Genomic DNA, 18,398 nt, shown 5'->3' on the forward strand with positions numbered 1-18,398 from the left:
ATGCTTGCTGGGGTGCAAGATGACCAGAAAAACGAATGAGGGACTCGTCTACTCAGATGTGTTGTTGGGGCACATACACGTCTGCAAATTTCTGGTTAAAGTGGTTAATGAGGGGTTGAATTTTGTGTAGCCGATCATATTCAGGGTCACCCTGAGGGCGACAGTGTATTGTCGTTGAAATGCAGAAATCACTTTTAAATTCTCATATCTACCCCTGGCTATGGCAGCAGGGAACATGGGCATATGATGAATTGGGTCTGTGGACCAATATGACCGCTACTCATTCTTTTTAGTTAGGCCCACAAAAGTCTTAAATTCGAAAACGGAGATACATTTCCATGCAAATTGTCTGGCAAGGAACTAATTTGGGTTATCGGTGATAAATTTTGTCCACAATTGATTTGATACAGATCTTCCATTAAAAAAAATAAAGGGAGTTATTTTGTGCAATGAAGGGGGGGGAAGTATGGGTGTTGCTGTTGCGTGTTGTCAGGGAATGCCTGAACGATTAATTTGAGTTCATTTTAGCCAGTACAGAATCTTTTGCAGTAACACAACTGCTCAATGTGAATACGGACTGGGCTTCTGACAATAAGTTCATATTTATTCAATGTCATATATATAAAATGCAATTGCAATATGTAATCTCTCCCTGTTGACAAAATAACCACTTATCAGACAATAGTCTGCGTCTTGCGGAGTTTAAGGATTATTCCCCTGCAGATTGAATAAGTGATGAACTACGCAAAATGGTACGCCACTAGGCCTAAAAATTTTAAATATGTCATTATTAATTTAAATGGTTATGTTCTTGTGGGCGGGAATGCTTAGTTTACAGCTGTTTACCCAGGAGGTGTTATCTTATTCCTGATTGGTGAATGTACTTAATCATCAATCTGTATTTGCTTATGCATTACTTCCTTTGGCCACTGTTTGTCACTCTCGGATAAAGCATGACTATTCTAAATGAAACTTATAAAATTATCTGTTCTAGGATTGATTCATTTCCCACTTTAACAAGTGTGACCATGTGATATTATCTAAAATATATAGAATGTTTTAGATGATCTGGTAATTGTCAATATATGAGCATTACCTTTCTGGTGTAGTGATATTTTAAATATAACACCTTAACTTTAAAGAGGATTAGGTATATAACCATCAATATTAGTTGTACTCATGGAAGAAAGAAAATCACTTTTAATAATAATTTGCATACTTAAAGTGGTTGTAAACTCACCTTCAGGGCAAAGACATAATGAGCTAGTATGCATAGCATACTAACTCATTATGTAATACTCACCTGAGATCGAAGCCCCCGCTGCAGTGCCTGTACACTGCAACGGCAGGCAACATTTCTCCCCGGAGTTACTTCTGGGTATCACAGCCCTGGCGCTGTGATTGGCTGGAACCGCGATGATGTCACCAGTAACGGCACACTCACTGAAAGCAAACGGCACGTATGTGCCATTGCTTCAGTGCGCATGTGCCGATCATGTCGGCACATGCAGATACAGGGGATAACTCTTAAACCGTGCAGGTTTAGGAGATATCCGGGGTAGCTACAGGTAAGCCTTGTTATAAGCTTACCTGTAGCAAAAAGTGTATTGTAAGGGTTTACAACCACTTTAACTACTTATTATACACTTACGTTATTTCTAATAATAATGAATCAACACCCTAAGTATATAATGGGATTATCAATAAACAAGCATATGATAATATTGTCACTGAACCTGTATTAGATAATATTATAGGTCATAATCCATGTCTTTTCATATACTATTCTGTGTACGGAAACAGTGAGGTACGTTTTTGAGGTTCCTTTTGGTATATTTTCATCAACACAAAATAAACTGCAATGTTGTCAATAGTTCAATTTTAGCAAATGATGAACTGTAGAGGTTGCACACATATATAAACATACTAGTATTCATAATTGAGTTCTGTGTAACAATATGCATTGTAAAGTGTCCACATATAGAGTTAGCAGTTGTATTAATTTCCTTGATGTCTTGACTTTTTTTTTTTTTTTTTTTTTTTTTTTTTTTAATTATTCTTTTCTCATCACATTGGAGGATAGATAAAAACTTTTTTTTTTTTTTTTTCTGCTGTCCTTTATTTGGTGAAATTATAGATACTGGCGTTGTCTGAACTGTCCAAGAATATTGACTTTTCTTCACCTGGGCAAATAGGCATCTGTGTGAGTTCTTAAGTCTCGTAAACATAGATCAGGTGTTTTATTTCCTTTCTGTTTTGATGCTCTGTGTATCTTGCCTTCGGATGTTGGCCTGTATTTACTAGGTCCAAGGATTATCAAACAGATCCTATTTGGAGACAATAATGCCTGGTACATACTACAAGGTTTTTTTTTTGTTAGTTTTTTTTTTTCTGGTTGAACGGAAAAAAAAAACTGACAACTCCCGGTCCGAGCCACTGCACTAACTATCCAAAGTTAGTACATCGATCTCCCCCCGCTGAACTATTGTGTTCTGAAAGGACGTCAGTAATATTTCAGCTTATCCAAAAATTAGACCAGTTAGGATTAAATCCAGAAGTTCTATGTCCATATTTTTAGTTAACCAATGCCTAAATCTGTGAGCTACCAATCAGGATTTGCAAAGACATCAGGAAGATCTACAGGCCTGTGTTCTTATTCTTGGTGGCTGCGGGACACTACTTGTACTAGCAATCACACCAGCTTAGACTGCACTTATTGGACTTGCCACGTCACCAAGTGATACTGCAGTGCTGGTGTGTAAAGGACCAGGATGTACTATGTCTTTGGTGCTCGGCAGTTTAGCGTGACACTAGTACTAGAACTCTGCTGCATAGGAAAATCATCATGTGATTGTAGCACCTCAGCAACCTGGGAAAGGGGTCCAGTATGCCTGACCTTAGCAGTGACCTCTACTCCATCAGAGCCATCTGTCAGGTTGCCACTTCTCTCCACAGGTTCATATTCTGATCCTGATTCTCTCAGTGAGGACCCACCTCGCTCTCATCTGACGTGCTCATAGTCCTGTAGGCCTCATTAAGCCCCATACACACTATCAGTTTTTCTGCTGAGTTTTTCCTTCAGATTTACCAAAACCACGTAATGCAAGGGCCTGCCTGGTTGCATACACATTGAAACTCCTAAGGTTTGCCCTCATATTATATGGTTTTGGTAAATCTGAAGGAAAAACTCAGCAGAAAAACTGATAGTGTGTATGGGACTTTAGTGTGCCTTTTGTTGGACATTTTGGCCACTAAATTTACATGTACCTAGTGGGACTAACAGGAAAAAGAGCCCCTGGCTGTCAGGGACTGCTTGAACTGCTACAAAAATATTTACCTGCTAGTGTTAGCAGAGATCAGGCCTGAACTTGCTAACGCTGCAGTTTTATATGTATCAGAAGTAACAATCAGGGGGTTAAATGTCCCTAACTTTATGATTGTGTGTCAGCGTAGTGCTTTTACTCACAAAAAGAGCTCCACGAGAGAAGATGACATAATTTCCTGTGCCTGTGTTTTGTAAATGCAGGCATATGTTCTATGATTCACCAGAACCAATGATCAGGTCCAGCCCACCTGGAAACTGATCGGTGCTGGATTGAATCAGCTCTGTCAGCAATGTGAGCACACATGCCCCCGGCTGGGTAAAACACAGGGAGTGCAGATTGTGTGTGTGTGTGTGTGTGTGTGTGTGTATATATATATATATATATATATATATATATATATATATATATATATATATATATATACATTACACACGCACACATATCTCTAATCTGGCACAGAGCTGCTGCCCTGTATCATTAAAATTGCTATAGGGTTGTCAGCAAGTGGTTAATCTGGTTGAAAAGTCCATCCATTTCAACCAACAGAGGAACACACACACACGCACACACACACCCACCCCCCCTCTTAATTGGTTACACCTTCCAATACCTACAGTTGGTCCAGAGGAAGGCAAGTAGTGTTTCGAGCTTAAGTATTTAGAGCTGATGTCCAGGTTTCCTTTCACTTTAAATAGGGCCAGAACAAATAATTTCCTTCACTAACATGTGTGCACTGTATAAATTATATAGCCTCCGCTACATACAGTATAAAGCCCTGTGTTCCAGTTGTGAAGAGTGACCTTCCTATCACACACCTGGGACAAAATAGCTTTGGGCTGAGTGGTACTTGGCCATTCATAGGTATGGTCAAGTCAGAGATTGTGATGTTATCAGCCTGCCTTGCCTAATTTTTGAGCATTACCCAACAGCTGACACAGCTTAAATAGGCTGATGGGTGAAGAGGGTGATCACATGCTTTCCTGTGTCCCTTTTCAACAAATTGCTTTTGCTCTTTTTTTTTTTTTTCAACCCTAGACTACAGAAATGACAGTTGGAAGATGATTTGTTTCTTTAGGCAGCAAGGCTTTTTTTTATTCTTGTTTTCTGCAAAGCTCCCTGACGGCAAAATTTTATCCATATGGATAAGCAGGGGCAACCTATTATATAAATTACCCCCCCCCCCCCAACATCTACAGTGCTGTGAAAAAATGATTTGCCCCCCTTCCTATGTTTGTTTGTTTTTTTTTTTTTTTTTTTTTTTTTACTTTACTTTTCTTTTCTTCTGCATATTTGTCATACTTGAATGATTCAGATTGTCAAATGAAGTTTAATATTACATAAAGATAACCTGAGAAAAATACAGTATGCAGTTTTTAAATGACGATTTCATTTATTAAGGGAACAAAGCTGTCCAAAACTACCTGGCCCTGTGTGAAAAAAGTGAGTAAACCTGATATTTGTTTGTGCCACCTTTTGGCAGCAACAACTGCCATCAAGCTTGAAATGACTACACTAACTCAAGGGGTCAAGGCACCCACAGCCCAAATTGGAAAATTTATAAAGAACTGGAAAGGGGGATTTTAATGGTGCCACAGGTATAGACCAAGGATATATTTTTCAATAAAATATTTTGTCAATGGTAAAAAGTGAACAAGATTATCTCTCAAGAATATCAAGCAGCTCCTGTTGAGAGCAGGGGGACTCTATCTAGGTCTGTTCGATGGGCTGTTCATCTTTCTGTGAGCATCACTGTCTGAAAGTATATGTCCCCTCCAGTTTTGGAAGTCAAATGCTTCAATCTTCTTTTTTCCTTACTACATACCTGTGATATTATGCTACATTTTCCTTTTTGGGCACCTTTTTAGTTATTGATTTAAGGAATTATCTCGATAATTTTACGGTGCTCATCCTGCGTTTCTCATTGCTGGATTTTGATTTCTCCCCTATCTGCTGTTCTCATTTTAACAACCGGACTCTAACAAATCTACTTATACATATGATGGCCAATATATGCTTTACGACTCTTGAAGAAGAACTATAGCGAAACATGTAGAGCCCAAAATGCATTAATACAGCTACTCAAGCTTTCTACGCACATTATTGTTCCATATTATGTTGTGATAAATTTTATATGTATTCCTATATTCTTGAGAGATAATCTTGTTCACTTTTTTTTTTTTTTTTTTTATATTTTGATATTAATAAAATATTTTATTGAAAAATATATACCGTATATACTCGAGTATAGGCCGACCCGAATATAAGCCGAGGCCCCCAATTTACCCCCAAAAAAACTGGCAAACTTATTGACTCGTGTATAAGCCGAGGGTGAGACATGCCTGTCCATCCCTGTGTGTGTGTCCGTCCATCCCTGTGTGTCCGTCCATCCCTGTGTGTCCGTCCATCCCTGTGTGTCCGTCCATCCCTGTGTGTCCGTCCATCCCTGTGTGTCCGTCCATCCCTGTGTGTCCGTCCATCCATCCCTGTGTGTGTGTGTGTCCATCCATCCATCCATCCCTGTGTGTGTGTGTCTCCATCCATCCATCCATCCATCCCTGTGTGTGTGTGTCTCCATCCATCCATCCATCCATCCCTGTGTGTGTGTGTCTCCATCCATCCATCCATCCCTGTGTGTGTCTCCATCCATGTGTGTGTGTGTGTGTGTGTGTGTGTGTGTGTGTGTGTGTGTGTGTCCAGCCTACCTTTGTCCCGAGCCTCCGTCCCGTGCCTTGCCTCCTTGCCTCCGTCCCGTGCCTTGCCTCCTTGCATCCGTCCCGTGTCGTGCCTTGCCTTGCCTTGCCCCCGTCCCGTCCCGTGCCGTGCCGTCCCGTGCCCTCTTCGTCGGCGGCCATTGTAAAGTTCAAAAGCTGCGCCGCCGCCTTCGCCTGTGATAGGCGGAACACTGAATTTCCCAGCAGCCTGTGTTCCGCCTATCACAGACGTCGTATCATCCTCGTCCGTAGTACGAGGATGATACGATGTCCGTGATAGGCGGAACACAGGCTGCTGGGAAATTCAGTGTTCCGCCTATCACAGGCGAAGGCGGAGCCGGAGGCGCGGCTTTTGAATAGAATGGCCGCTGTCTGTCTGCTCGACACGCTGATCGAGCGGGCAGACAGCGATGACTCGAGTATAAGCCGAGGGGGGCACTTTCAGCCTCAAAAAAGAGGCTGAAAATCTCGGCTTATACTCGAGTATATACGGTACTTTGTCTATACCTGTAGTATCATTAAAATACTCCTTTCCAGTTCTTTGTAAACTGCAATCAAGTCTTTGCAATAACTGGCAATGAGTTTTTCACATTGCTGTGGAGGAATTTTGGCCTACTCTTGGCAGAATTGTTTGTATTCAACCACATTGGAGGGTTTTAGAACATGAATGGCCTTTTAAAGTCATGCCACAGCATCTCAATCAAAATTCCAGACTATGACTAGGCCACTCCAAATCCTTAATTTGTTTTTTTAGAGAATCAGAGGTGGACTTGCTGGTGTGTTTCAGATCATTGTTCTGTTGTATAACCGAAGTGCGGTTGAGCTTGAGGTCACAAATTGACGGCCTGGCATGCTCCTTCAGGATTTTATTGTAGAGTGCAGAATGCATGGTTTCATTAATTATGGCAAGTCACCCATGTCCTAAAGCTGCAAAGCAGCCACAGACCATTACACTACCACCTTCATGTGTGACTGTACTTTGTATGAAATTCTGTGTTAGTTTTACACCAGATGTAACGAGGCGCACACCTGCCAAAAAATTCAACTTTTGTCTCATCAATCCAGTGAATATAAAAGTCTTTGGGCAAATCAAGGTGTTTTTTGGCAAATGTGAGACGAGCCTATGTTTTCTTTTTGGTCAGCAGTGGCTTTCGCCTTGGAACTCATGGATGCCATTTTTGCCCAGTCTTTTTCTAATTGTTGAATCCTGAACACAGACCATAATTGAGGCGAGTGAGGCTTTGAGTTCTTTAGATGTTGTTCAGGTTCCTTTTATGACGTCCTAGATGAGTCGAATTTGTGCTTTTAGAGAAATTTTGGTAGGCTGGCCACTCCTGGGAAGGTTCAACACTGTACGAATTTTTTTCAGTTTGTGGATAATGGCTCTCACTGTGGTTTGCTGGAGTCCCAAAGCCTTGGTAACCCTTTCCAGACTGATACATATCAATTACTTTGTTTTTCATTGATGTGTTGCTTTTTTTAATTTTTTTTATAGATCTTATCGTGTACTTCACTTTGTCAGACAGCTTCTATTTATGTGATTTCTTGATTCAACAGGTTTGACCTTGGTGTGGCAAGTGAAATTTAACTCGACTTTCCAGGCAAAATGTGGTTAATCACAGTTCATTCATGATTTACCTTTTCACATAGGGCCAGGCAGGTTCGGACATCCTTTTTCCATTTAATAAATTAAATCATTTAAAAACTGCATTTTGTATTAACTCTGGTTATCTTTGTGCGATATTTAAAATTTGTTTGATCTAAATCATTTAAGTGTGACAAATATGCAAAAAATAAATAAAATAAAAATCAGGGAAGGGGCAAATATTTTTTCACAGCACTGTATTATCTTAGAAAGAATCGGACTTCAAAGTGTCAGTAAAGTTACAACACTTACCTCCTCTCCAATGATCCAACCTCAGTACAGGCATTTTCTCCCCGGCTTCTACAAGATGCTGGTCTTTGGCCATCTTGATTGGCCGACCCAGGATGATGTCAGTCATCCCACCACACAGGAACTATACCAGCAATGTAAACCGAGCTGCATAAGTTGCTGCTCAGTTTACTTGGCACAGAAGACTGTGCGCAGGCAGGTAGGTTTATTTTATTGCAGAAGTCACATTGCATGTCTCTTTTGCAATAAATAGCCCGCCTGTTTGTTTGCAGGTTTTGTAAGGTAAATATATGAGAAATAAACTTATTTGTTTAGAAACGGCTCTCTTTACAAGTAACCTAAAGATCTGTTCCTTTTTTTTTTTAATATTGCCAGATGGACCTTCTGCAAGAGTTCTATGAAACAACACTTGAAGCCCTCAAGGATGCAAAGAATGATCGGTTATGGTTTAAAACAAACACAAAGGTAAATTGTGCATTTGTTATAGCGTTTTTAAATAAAGTACAGCATGGCCTTCTTAAAGACAAACCTTCCCATAATATTATTATATGTGCATTTAATATATTTTAGGCACGTCGTTAACCTGAAAAAGCCCCCCTTGTGTAGAACTAAAAAAAAACCCAGACACTATTGCTAGGCACCAACTTCTTATGCCGCGTACACACGATCAAACAATCCGGTGGAAAAGTCCGGCAAACTCAAGTCCGCCGGACAATCCGCCCGTGTGTAGACTCCGGCGGACTTTTTTTTACCCAAAAGTCCGGCGGACTAAGAACGTATTTTTGCACTCCAATATGTCCGCCGGACTAGCTTTTCAGCGGACAGTACGGCCGTGTGTGTGCTAGTCCACCGTACTTTTGAAATGAGCAGACTTTTCCACCTGGTATGGACTTAAAGGGAAATCCCTACGCCGAAAAATCAGCGTGGGGGTTCCCCCCCTAGGTCCACATCAGACCCTTATCCCAGCATGCTACCCGGCCAGCCAGGAAAGGGGGTGGGGATGAGCGAGCGCCCCCCCCCTCCTGAGCCGTACCAGGCCGCGTGCCCTCAACATGGGGGGTGCCTTAGGGAGGGGGAGGCCCCCCCCCCCCCACCCCAAAGCACCTTGTCCCCATGTTCATGAGGACAAGGGCCTCTTCCCGACAACCCTGGCCGTTGGTTTTCGGGAAGAGGCCCTTGAGCATCCCAGAGGATGCTGGGACTATGACATCATAATGGGCATGGACATCATCCGGTGATGTCCCTATATAAGTCGCCGCGTCCCTGTCATTGTGAGCGGAGACAGCGACGCGGCAACATCTGAAGAGAAGAACTAGCTTGTAAAAGAGCTAGAAGAAGGTAAGGTGGCCTGGCAAGAAGAACGGAAGAGGGGGACAAGACCCCCGAAGTCGAAAGAAGAGGGCGGCGGCGAATAAGAAAGCCGGGCTCCTCCGCTAGTGAAAGAGCTAGCAAAAGAGCAGAAGATAGCGGAGGAGTACTTTTTTTTTTTTTTTACAGGTGAATGGGTAGGGGTACATTGTACCCCATACTTGTTCACATAGGGTGGGGGGCCGGTATCCGGGGGCCCCCTTATTAAAGGGGGCTCCCGGATTCCGATAAGCCCCCGCCCGCAGACCCCGACAACCAATGGCCCAGGGTTGTCAGGAAGAGGCCCTTGTCCTCATCAACATGGGGACAAGGCCCCCCCCCCCCCCATGTTGAGGGCACGCGCTCACAGTCCAGTGGGAAGTCCGCCAGATTAAGTCCGCCAGATAGTTGGCTACATGTGTACGCGGCATTAGATGAAATGTCAGCAGTCCCAAAACAAAGTGACACTATATATAGTATTCAATTTATTCCTACCACCAGCTGCTACAGAAAAGGTTATGTAGGGGTGGAGAAGGGGGGCCAGCATTGACAGTAAATAGATGGTCCCAGAAGAGATAAGGGCTATTATGTGAAAGGAGGGAAGGGGCTATACTAGGTAAATGAACGATCAAATTTGCTAGCAAGTTTAAAGAGGAGCTCCCGGCTCCCCCTCCCAAAAATTTAAAGTTAGAAGCTACAAATACTGTAGCTGCTGACTTTTAATATTAGAGCACTTACCTGTCCAGGCATCCAGCAGTGTCCACACCCGAGCCGATTTTTCAATTGGCTATCAGGTGCTGGTGCCACCATCCTTGCGGCTTCACAGTCGGTTTCCTACTGCGCACGTGTGAAACTCGCTGTGCTTTGTGATTGAGATGCAGCCTTCTGGGACCTGTGAACTTCCGGGGTCAAAATCAGGTACCCCCCCCCCCCAAAGGTGTCACTCTGTTGCTGGCTGATCATTTGTTGAGTATTCTGACCACTTGTCAATACCACATCCTTTACGTTTCTGTACATATTTGTTTTGGGCATGCTGTATGACTGCAGTTCAATATGCCTGTAAGGCTTAATACTTAAAACAAAGTTTAACCACTTCCCGCTGGCTACTGCACATATGTGGCCAGGCAGGACTATTATTGTTCTTTTGGTGCTCAAATCATGCCCTAAGGCAGTGCATGTGACCCTGCTGTGATTGGGTATCGTACAGTGTGATCACGGTAACCAGTCACAGCGAGCATGTGAACAGTAGTAAACCATGGTCAATCACATTGGTCATGTACCATGTGATAGCTGTGGCCAATCACCGCAATCACAATGGCATCTTGAATGGATGCCAGTTATACTGTCCCTGGTCACCATAAAAACTTGTTCAAATATGTCATGCTCTCTGAAGAGCCATCCATGTTCGGATCGCTTTTTAGAGCGCATTTGCCAGGCAGTGAGGAGTCATTGTATCTCCTCCTCACCGCCTCTTTTAGTCCCTTGGACTCTGCACATGCTTCCCCATTCAAATAGGTCACAGTCAATGTAGTGCAATGCTAGCCGATCAGAGGCTATCGCAATGATCAGGTGACCGGAATTGGGCTTCCTGGCTTCCAATTGGTAGTACGGGACCCAGTGTGTGTGTGTGTGTGTGTGTGTGTGTGTGTGTGTGTGTGTGTATATGTGTATGTATATATATATAAATCACACATACAAAGACGTGTACGCATAGCATATATGCGGCCCCACAGAACAAGGCCCACTTAAGTGAGGCCGCATATGTGTACATGTGGCAGGAAGGGGTTAAAGTTTAGAAAATAAAATAACACCAGTGGATTCTTTTTTCCAGCTCGGGAAGTTGTATTTAGAAAGAGAAGAATATGGAAAATTACAGAAAATTTTACGCCAGCTACACCAATCTTGTCAGGTAACGTCTCTGTCTTTATTATAGTTCTCAGTATTTGTCTGCCTTAGTAAATCTGTGGTAACTTTGGGAAGAAATCATTAAAGTAGAATTCCGTGATACAACTAACCAGTCTTAAAAATGGCCCCTCCCCCCTTCTAAAACCTATGCTGACTAATCTGTAAGAAGGCTGATGTGTATATACTTCCCTATTTTCAGCCCACTCTGGTCTGGTCCCATGATCCCCTGTGTCAGCTGCAGGGAAGAGGAGAGAGGGCTTGACCACAGCTGGGAAAGCCTGGTCAGAGGGAAGCTGATTGGAGGGAAGGGATACTCCCCCTTCACACAGTAACAGAGGATTACCCCAATATCAACTTGCGCGATTATAACTTATTCAAAACACGGCGGCAAGGCTGATAACAGGGAAAAAAAACCTGGGAATCCATCTCTCCTTTGCTGAGGAGCCTATATTGGTTAACCGTAAAGAATCAGATCACATTCAAGACCCTCTGCCTCACCCATAAATGCGTGCATAAAGACGCTCCTCAATACCTAATTGAGAAAATAAATCATTGCACACCAAACCGCTGTCTACGATCATCTAACAAAAATCTCCTCCTCGTTCCCAAAGCACGGTACAAATCCAAGGGGGATCGGAGATTCGCTGTCCAAGGAAGTTTTTTATAATTTTCCCAAAACTAGAGCTTCTGCTGTGTTTTTTTTTTTTTTTTGCTAAAAGAAAACGAGAAAAGACTGAAAATTTCGAAAAATAAAACTTTTTTTCTTTCTGTCAGAAAATTTTGAAAATAAGTAATTTTTCCTTTACTGATGGGCACTGATGAGGCTGTACTGATGGGCACTGATAGGTTTCATGGATAGGCAACATGATCAGTGCCCTGATTACCTATACATGTCTCCCCTGTGAGGAGATGCCGCTGATTGGCTGTCAGTGTGAGGTGAAGAGAGCTGATAAATGGCATCTCCTTGTTTTACATGTGATCAGCTGTCAGCTGATCACATGGGTAAAGGGACGTGGTCTTTACCGAGATGGGGGTTGCGCCGTGTCCCAGAGAGACTGGATGACGTCATATGGCGTTGGCCCAGAATGAGAGCCGCCCCACTTTGTCGTTTTTACTATACAGCGGGTGGGAGCCAGTTAAACTACATTACAATGTGAAATTCAGACATCACAAAGTTCATAAAAGGGTAAGGTCAATAAAGCGATCAACTAAAATAAAATTGGCTTAAATCCCTTTTTTTTTTTTTTTTTTACTTTATGGCTTGTTCACACTGTGTGCGATGACCTGCATTTTTCCACACTGGATAAACAGGGGTCGCTACTAGGGGACATAAAAAAAATCAATTGGTTTTATGTGCCCTGTTCACACTGCAACACTGGTTTTGATCTGTGGTGCAGTGCAGAAAAATGCAACATGTCTGGATGGTGGTGCATGCCACTGCACATAGCAATGCATTGCACTAATGTGTGAGTACATATGGAGTGAGAAAGTTGAAAAAAGTAAAAAAGCAGTGATATGCACTGAAATGTATATCACACCGCTCCCTACCGGTTCTGACACTGACATCAGCCCCCACAGCAAAATGCTTTTATTGTGCAAGCTAGTGTAAACCTAACCTTAGTGTTACTAAAACCCCAACAGTAAAATCAATCTGTATATGCAGTAAAGCATGCTTGTTATACTCACCTGTGAGGGGTTAATCCTGCAGATTGTGTAAAAAGGCTGTTTGATCCTGTCTTCTCTGATCCTCCCCTTCTTCCACAGACCCCAATCCATCTCCTGATAGTACAGAGCTGTAGGAGGCACTCTGCACATGCTCAGTTTGGTGTGTATTGCTAGAGAGGTTTTTTTTTCTTGGAAGAGTGCATGTGATCGGCACAGACTTTTGAAAAGACTTTAATCCTGTAGCTGTAGTATTTGGAGGATGAAATGCTTATCTGCAATGTATTTGGATTTATTTTTCCATCATTAAGACAAGTGTTACATGTGTTTAGACCGATGATGGAGAGGATGATCTCAAGAAAGGAACTCAACTCCTGGAAATTTATGCTTTGGAAATTCAAATGTATACAGCACAGAAAAACAATAAGAAATTGAAAGCACTATATGAACAGTCCTTGCACATCAAGTCTGCAATCCCACATCCTCTTATTATGGGAGTCATCAGAGGTGAGAATCTTGCATTACTCTTTATTTTACAGATCTGGTGTTATGTGAATGGGGAAAAAAAAGATGTCTAATTATCCAGTATTGGTCTGTTTGACACAAGATTGTACCGTGGAAGGTTAAGCTTGCATTATACTTAGTGATATTAAAGGTTAATTTCTCTTTCGTTCATTTACAGACACAGCTTCTTTAATTCTTGACCTTAGGGGTTATCGCACCACTTCAGGAAAGGACTAGGCAGAACATGTAACACATGTAATAACAGCAAGACTGCACAGCACTGCCCAGGACGCCTGAGGGGACCATTGGTCCTTGGATTTTTTTCATTTTGTCTACAATTTTTGATCCAGTGATCTACTATCAACAGCCGGCTGGGTGACAGGCTGGATAATCTAGATCCCTGGTAGTCTCCCCAGCCTGGCCATCGAGCGTGAGCAGACTCCAGCTATTCGCTGCGTCAGCCACAACATGCCCCTTCTGCTCCAGGGCTGGCTGGTGAGCTATATGCTCCAGGGCACACATTTGACCGAGCTACTGCTGTCCGTATCACGGTGTGCCTTGGACAGCAGCCACCCTGTACTGCTTGGGTGATGAGTCTGCGCTGGAATGCATCCAGCAATCCCAACTGGAAGGGTAAGTATGGCTCTCCCTGCCTCGGCAGGATAGAGCAGCTGGGCATTCCATGGGAGGTCGACTAGGGGGTCTCTCACTCTCCCTTTCCTCTCTCCCTATCCCTCATTCCCTCCTCCCCCTGCTGGGACCGCTGTGTGACTGGGCATGAGGTGCGGTGTATGTACCTAGGCCGGGTGTGGTCCGGGGGGGGGGGGGGGGGGGTCGTCTCCGAGCTTTGGCAGGGCTGCGGTGGCTGTTGGGGTCCGTTTTTGTTTTTCTGTCCCTTTTTACTGTGCTGTGAGGTGCCTGAGTAAATTTACCTCAGGAAAGGCCGCCGCCATTTTCCTGTAGTCTTATGCAGTGTATGGCTGTTAGCCATTTTCTAGAAGGTTCGGCGGCCATTTTCTTGGTGATTTTTGTACTAAGGACGGCCGGTGGCCATTTTTTTGTAGCCTCAGCATGTTTTTACCTTTAGTGCTGAGTCTGTGTACCTCAGAACAGCGTGGTTTTCACTCTGAGCACTTTGTGACTGAAACTGCGCAGAGCGGTCAGCGGCAGTACAGCACAGCACTTGGGCAGGGTGGTGGGTCCTGCGGAGGGGCCCCTCAGTCTGTGAGCAGCTAGGAGGGTGAGATTTGTGTACCTTGCCTTAAGCCCCTAAGTGGTGGCAGGCGAGTGAGGGTCAGCATTGCGTCAGAAGCTGGCGCTTCTTTCCCAGACATCCCTGCTATTGCAACCGGCTCACCTGCTAAAAATGTGGGGCCTATGGACGCTTTGTCGGCAGTCCTGGAGACCTTTGTTGCCAGAGTGGGAGAGGCGTGTGAACCCCCCCCTTCTGGGGAGAGCTCTGATTCAGACTCGGGTCCCGCGGTGACTGGCAGCCCCTGTTCTGATGTGTCAGAGGATGTGCACCAGGACCGTTCGGACAGTGAGGATGATTCTGTGTCCGGGTTAGCGCAGGAGAAAGCACTATAGGAGCACTTATCACTGCTGTGCGGGATACCCTGAAAATACAGGATGCAGCAGGAACCTCTGCTGAGGTGGCGGTCCCTTTTGGGTCCTGCAAACCGGCCTGCACGCCTAAGGTGTTTCCGTATTTGACTTATTTTGGTAAGTTCATCTACAAGGAATGGGGAAGTACGCAGCAGGCCTTCTCAGTCCCAAGAAGAATGGCGGTGCGTTACCCATTTTGAGGAGAGCCTCCTGAAAAAATGGATGTCTCCTCTGGTCGTTGACCCCCCCCCACCCCCGGTATCCAGGTTCAATAAAGTAACCACAATTCTGGTAGAAGGAACTCCTGCCTTCAAGGAGGGCCATGCTTATGGTAGTGGGGTCAGCGTTACGACCTGTGCTGGCCACGGCCTTGGTGTCCCAGACGCTTACTGAATGGGCAAAGCTGTTGCCCCGTGAATTGGAGAAGCAACAGTCTCCCCCGGTCTGTAGAGCTGGCAGACCAGTTGGTGCATGGCCTTAAGTATGTCTGTGATGCGGACCTGGATACGGTCCCCCTGCTCTCTAGAGCATCAGTATCAGCAGTGGTGCTACGGCGCCTGATTTGGCTGAAATGCTGGTCTGCGGACCAGGCATCTAAAAAGGGGAAAGAGGCTTTTTGGAGCTTCGCTGGATGACATTATTAAAAATGTTAGCGGTGGGAAGAGCACATTGCTGCCACAGTCCAGGAAGGGTAAACTGCTTTTTTCACCTGCCCGGGTCGACAGGTAAGCATCCCCAGTCCAACAAGGAGCCTGCTGAAGGACAAAAGTGCCCCCTGGTTTCCCAAGCTAAACAAGTCTGCAAGCAAAAATGTTACCGCATGAAGGTTTGCCCCGCCCAACTCTCGGGTGGAGGGTCGCCTTTGGGAGTTTGCAGCCCGGTGGACTTCTCTACTGTCCAACCAGTGGGTTTGGGAACTGGTTTCATCAGCATACAAGATAGTTTTCTTTCTTGTCCACCAAACTGATTTTTTTCCCTCCAACCTACCTCTACTTCCAGCTCCTCGGGAAGCCCTGTTCGGGGCAGTATGGGACCTGCTACTGCGTGGGGTGATAATACCTGTACCGACACTGGAAAGGTTTCAGAGATTCTACTCCAATCTGTTTGTAGTCCCCAAAAAGAAAGGGGTACATCCAATCCTGGACTTGAAGGCCCTTAACAGCTTTGAGAAAGTGCAAAGGTTCAGGATGGAATCAGTTCACTCCGTGGTCACTGCACTCCATCTGGGGGACTTCCCGGCGTCCCTAGATATCCATGACGTGTATTTACATGTACCCATATGCCTCAGGCATCAGAGGTTTCTGCGATTTGAAGTCGGGGAAAAAAGCACTATCAGTTTGTGACTCTCCCTTTTTGGGCTGGTGTCAGCACCCCAAGTCTTTACCAAAGTGTTAGCTCCAATTCTGGCGCTGTTAAGGCAACGTGGGATCGCAATCGTGGGTTACCTAGACGACCTTCTGAGAGCAGCTTCCAGCTCAGAATTAAGGGAGGATGTAGCGATCTCCATACAGACTGTCTAGGAGTTTGGTTGGGTGCTGAATCTAAAGAGGTCGGTGTTAGTGCCGACTCCATGCCTGGAGTACCTGGGCTTGCTGTTGGACTCCTCAGAAGCGAGAGTTTTTCTTCCCTCAGACAAGCTGCAGAGACTCTTCAAGCTGCAGTGAAGTTGTTGATGAACCGCAGGTGGTCGTCGCTGCGCTTCTGCATGCGCATTCTGGGCCTCATGGTAGCCACTTTCGAGGCAGGTACCGTACGCCCAATTTCACACTCAAGTTTTGCAGAAGGAGATTTTGTCAAAATGGAACAAATCTCCATTATCCCTGGATTGTCAAATTCGGGTGAGCTAGTTAGGGATTCCCTTCTCTGGTGGCGGAGGTCTCCGGCCCTTCGGTCCGGGAGATCGTTCCTTCCTCTCAATTGGACGGTGATCACAACGGACGCCAGCCTGATCAGTTGGGGGGGAGTGCTGGATGTACAGTCGGCCCCGGGCCTTTGGTCGTGGGAAGAATGCCAACTAGCGATCAATGTGCTCGAGGCTTCGGGCGATCAGACTTTGCCTCTCCTCATAGTCAATGAGGCTACAAGGGCGTCCGATCAGGATCCAGTCAGAGATTTTATATATATATATATATATATATATATATATATATATATATCTCTATCTCCCGGCCGTTTAAAAACTGGCAGACGGACTACCTAAGTCGTCAGATGCTGGACCCAGGGGAATAATCGTTGTATCCGGAAGTATTCAGGCTCCTTTGCCTAAGGTGGGGCACACCAGATGTGGACCTCTCGGCCCAATCAGAAGGTGCAGAGGTTTGTGTCCAGGACAAGAGACTCCTGGGCAGGCGCGTTGGTGGCTCCATAGGGGCATTATCGGCTGATCAAGCTTCTACCACATCTGCTGTGCACAGTGGAGGCCAAGGGGATTCCAGTAATTCTGATTGCCCCAGGTTGGCCTCGGTGTCCTTGGTACGACGGATGTTCCTTGGCGGCTACCACTGTGAGAGGACCTTCTAGCGCAAGGTCTGATACTTCATCCTGCTTTACTGTTGCTGGTTTTAACGGCATGGCTGTTGAAAACCAGGTTCTAAAGGACCGAGGTCTGTCAGACTCTGTAATTTCCACTATGCTGAGGGCATGGAAGTCTTCCCGGAAGATTTACCATCGTACATAGAAGGCTTGCATCTCCATGTGTGAGGAGATGGGGTGGCGTATGTGCACTTATTCAGTTTCCAGGATCCTGCTGTTTTTGCAGCGAGAAATGGATCAGAAACTTGCCTTAAGCACAATCAAGGGACAGATATCAGCCTTGGTTGTCTTTTTTCCAATGCCCCTTGGTGACTCGCTCATTGGTGAGTACCTTTTTGCAAGGGGTCTGACAGGTAGTCCCTCCGGTTCGACCACCGCTACCTCCGTGGGATCTGAATCTGGTGCTGGCGTTTCAGAAACCGCCGTTTGAGAAGATTAGGGATATTCCCTTGTTAACACTCTCTCAGAAAGTAGTTTTTCTAGTGGCTATTACATCTGCCAGGAGGGTTTCTGAGTTGGCGGCCTTGTCATGCAAGTCTTCTCCCTACCTGGTCATCCACAAGGATAAGGTGGTGCTACGTCCACAGCCTTCTTTCCTTCCAAAGGTGATTTTGGCATTCCATCTAAATGAGGGCATTGTGTTACTTTCCTTATGTCCTAAGGCAACACACCCAAAAGAGGTTGCCTTACATTCCCTGGACGTGGTCCAGGCTTTACGGGTGTATCTGTTATGGCTCCCTTCCCGAAGTCAGACTCTGTCTCGGTGGCTGGTCCAAAAAAAGGTCTGGCGGTCTTGCCGTCCACCATTTCTCGTGAATCAGACCGATCGTGGTTCAGGCCTATGCCTTAAAGGGGCGGGTGCCCCCTTTTCCTGTTATGGCTCATTCCACCAGAGCAATTGGGACCTCCTGG

The 18,398-nt window shown here is 45.0% G+C and overlaps 1 protein-coding gene across 5 annotated transcripts in view; it reads left to right on the forward strand.

Moving 5' to 3' along the window:
* The window catches only part of COPS2 (COP9 signalosome subunit 2), a 71,010-nt gene that overhangs the window by 26,939 nt on the left and 25,673 nt on the right, over positions 1-18,398 (forward strand). For 3 of the 5 annotated variants that reach the window (XM_077472051.1, XM_077472050.1, XM_077472052.1), the window contains exons 5-8: positions 2,138-2,203; positions 8,307-8,396; positions 11,110-11,187; positions 13,178-13,352. In XM_077472051.1, coding sequence (XP_077328177.1) covers positions 2,138-2,203; positions 8,307-8,396; positions 11,110-11,187; positions 13,178-13,352 — 409 coding nt within the window. The remainder of the gene's footprint in view (positions 1-2,137; positions 2,204-8,306; positions 8,397-11,109; positions 11,188-13,177; positions 13,353-18,398) is intronic. The other 2 variants (XM_077472053.1, XM_077472054.1) reach the window with 1 other exon arrangement.

This window comes from Lithobates pipiens, unplaced genomic scaffold (genome assembly GCF_037356315.1).
Source record: "Lithobates pipiens isolate NorthernLeopardFrog02 unplaced genomic scaffold, aLitPip1_a1.2 Scaffold_8, whole genome shotgun sequence".
NCBI lineage: Eukaryota > Metazoa > Chordata > Amphibia > Anura > Ranidae > Lithobates > Lithobates pipiens.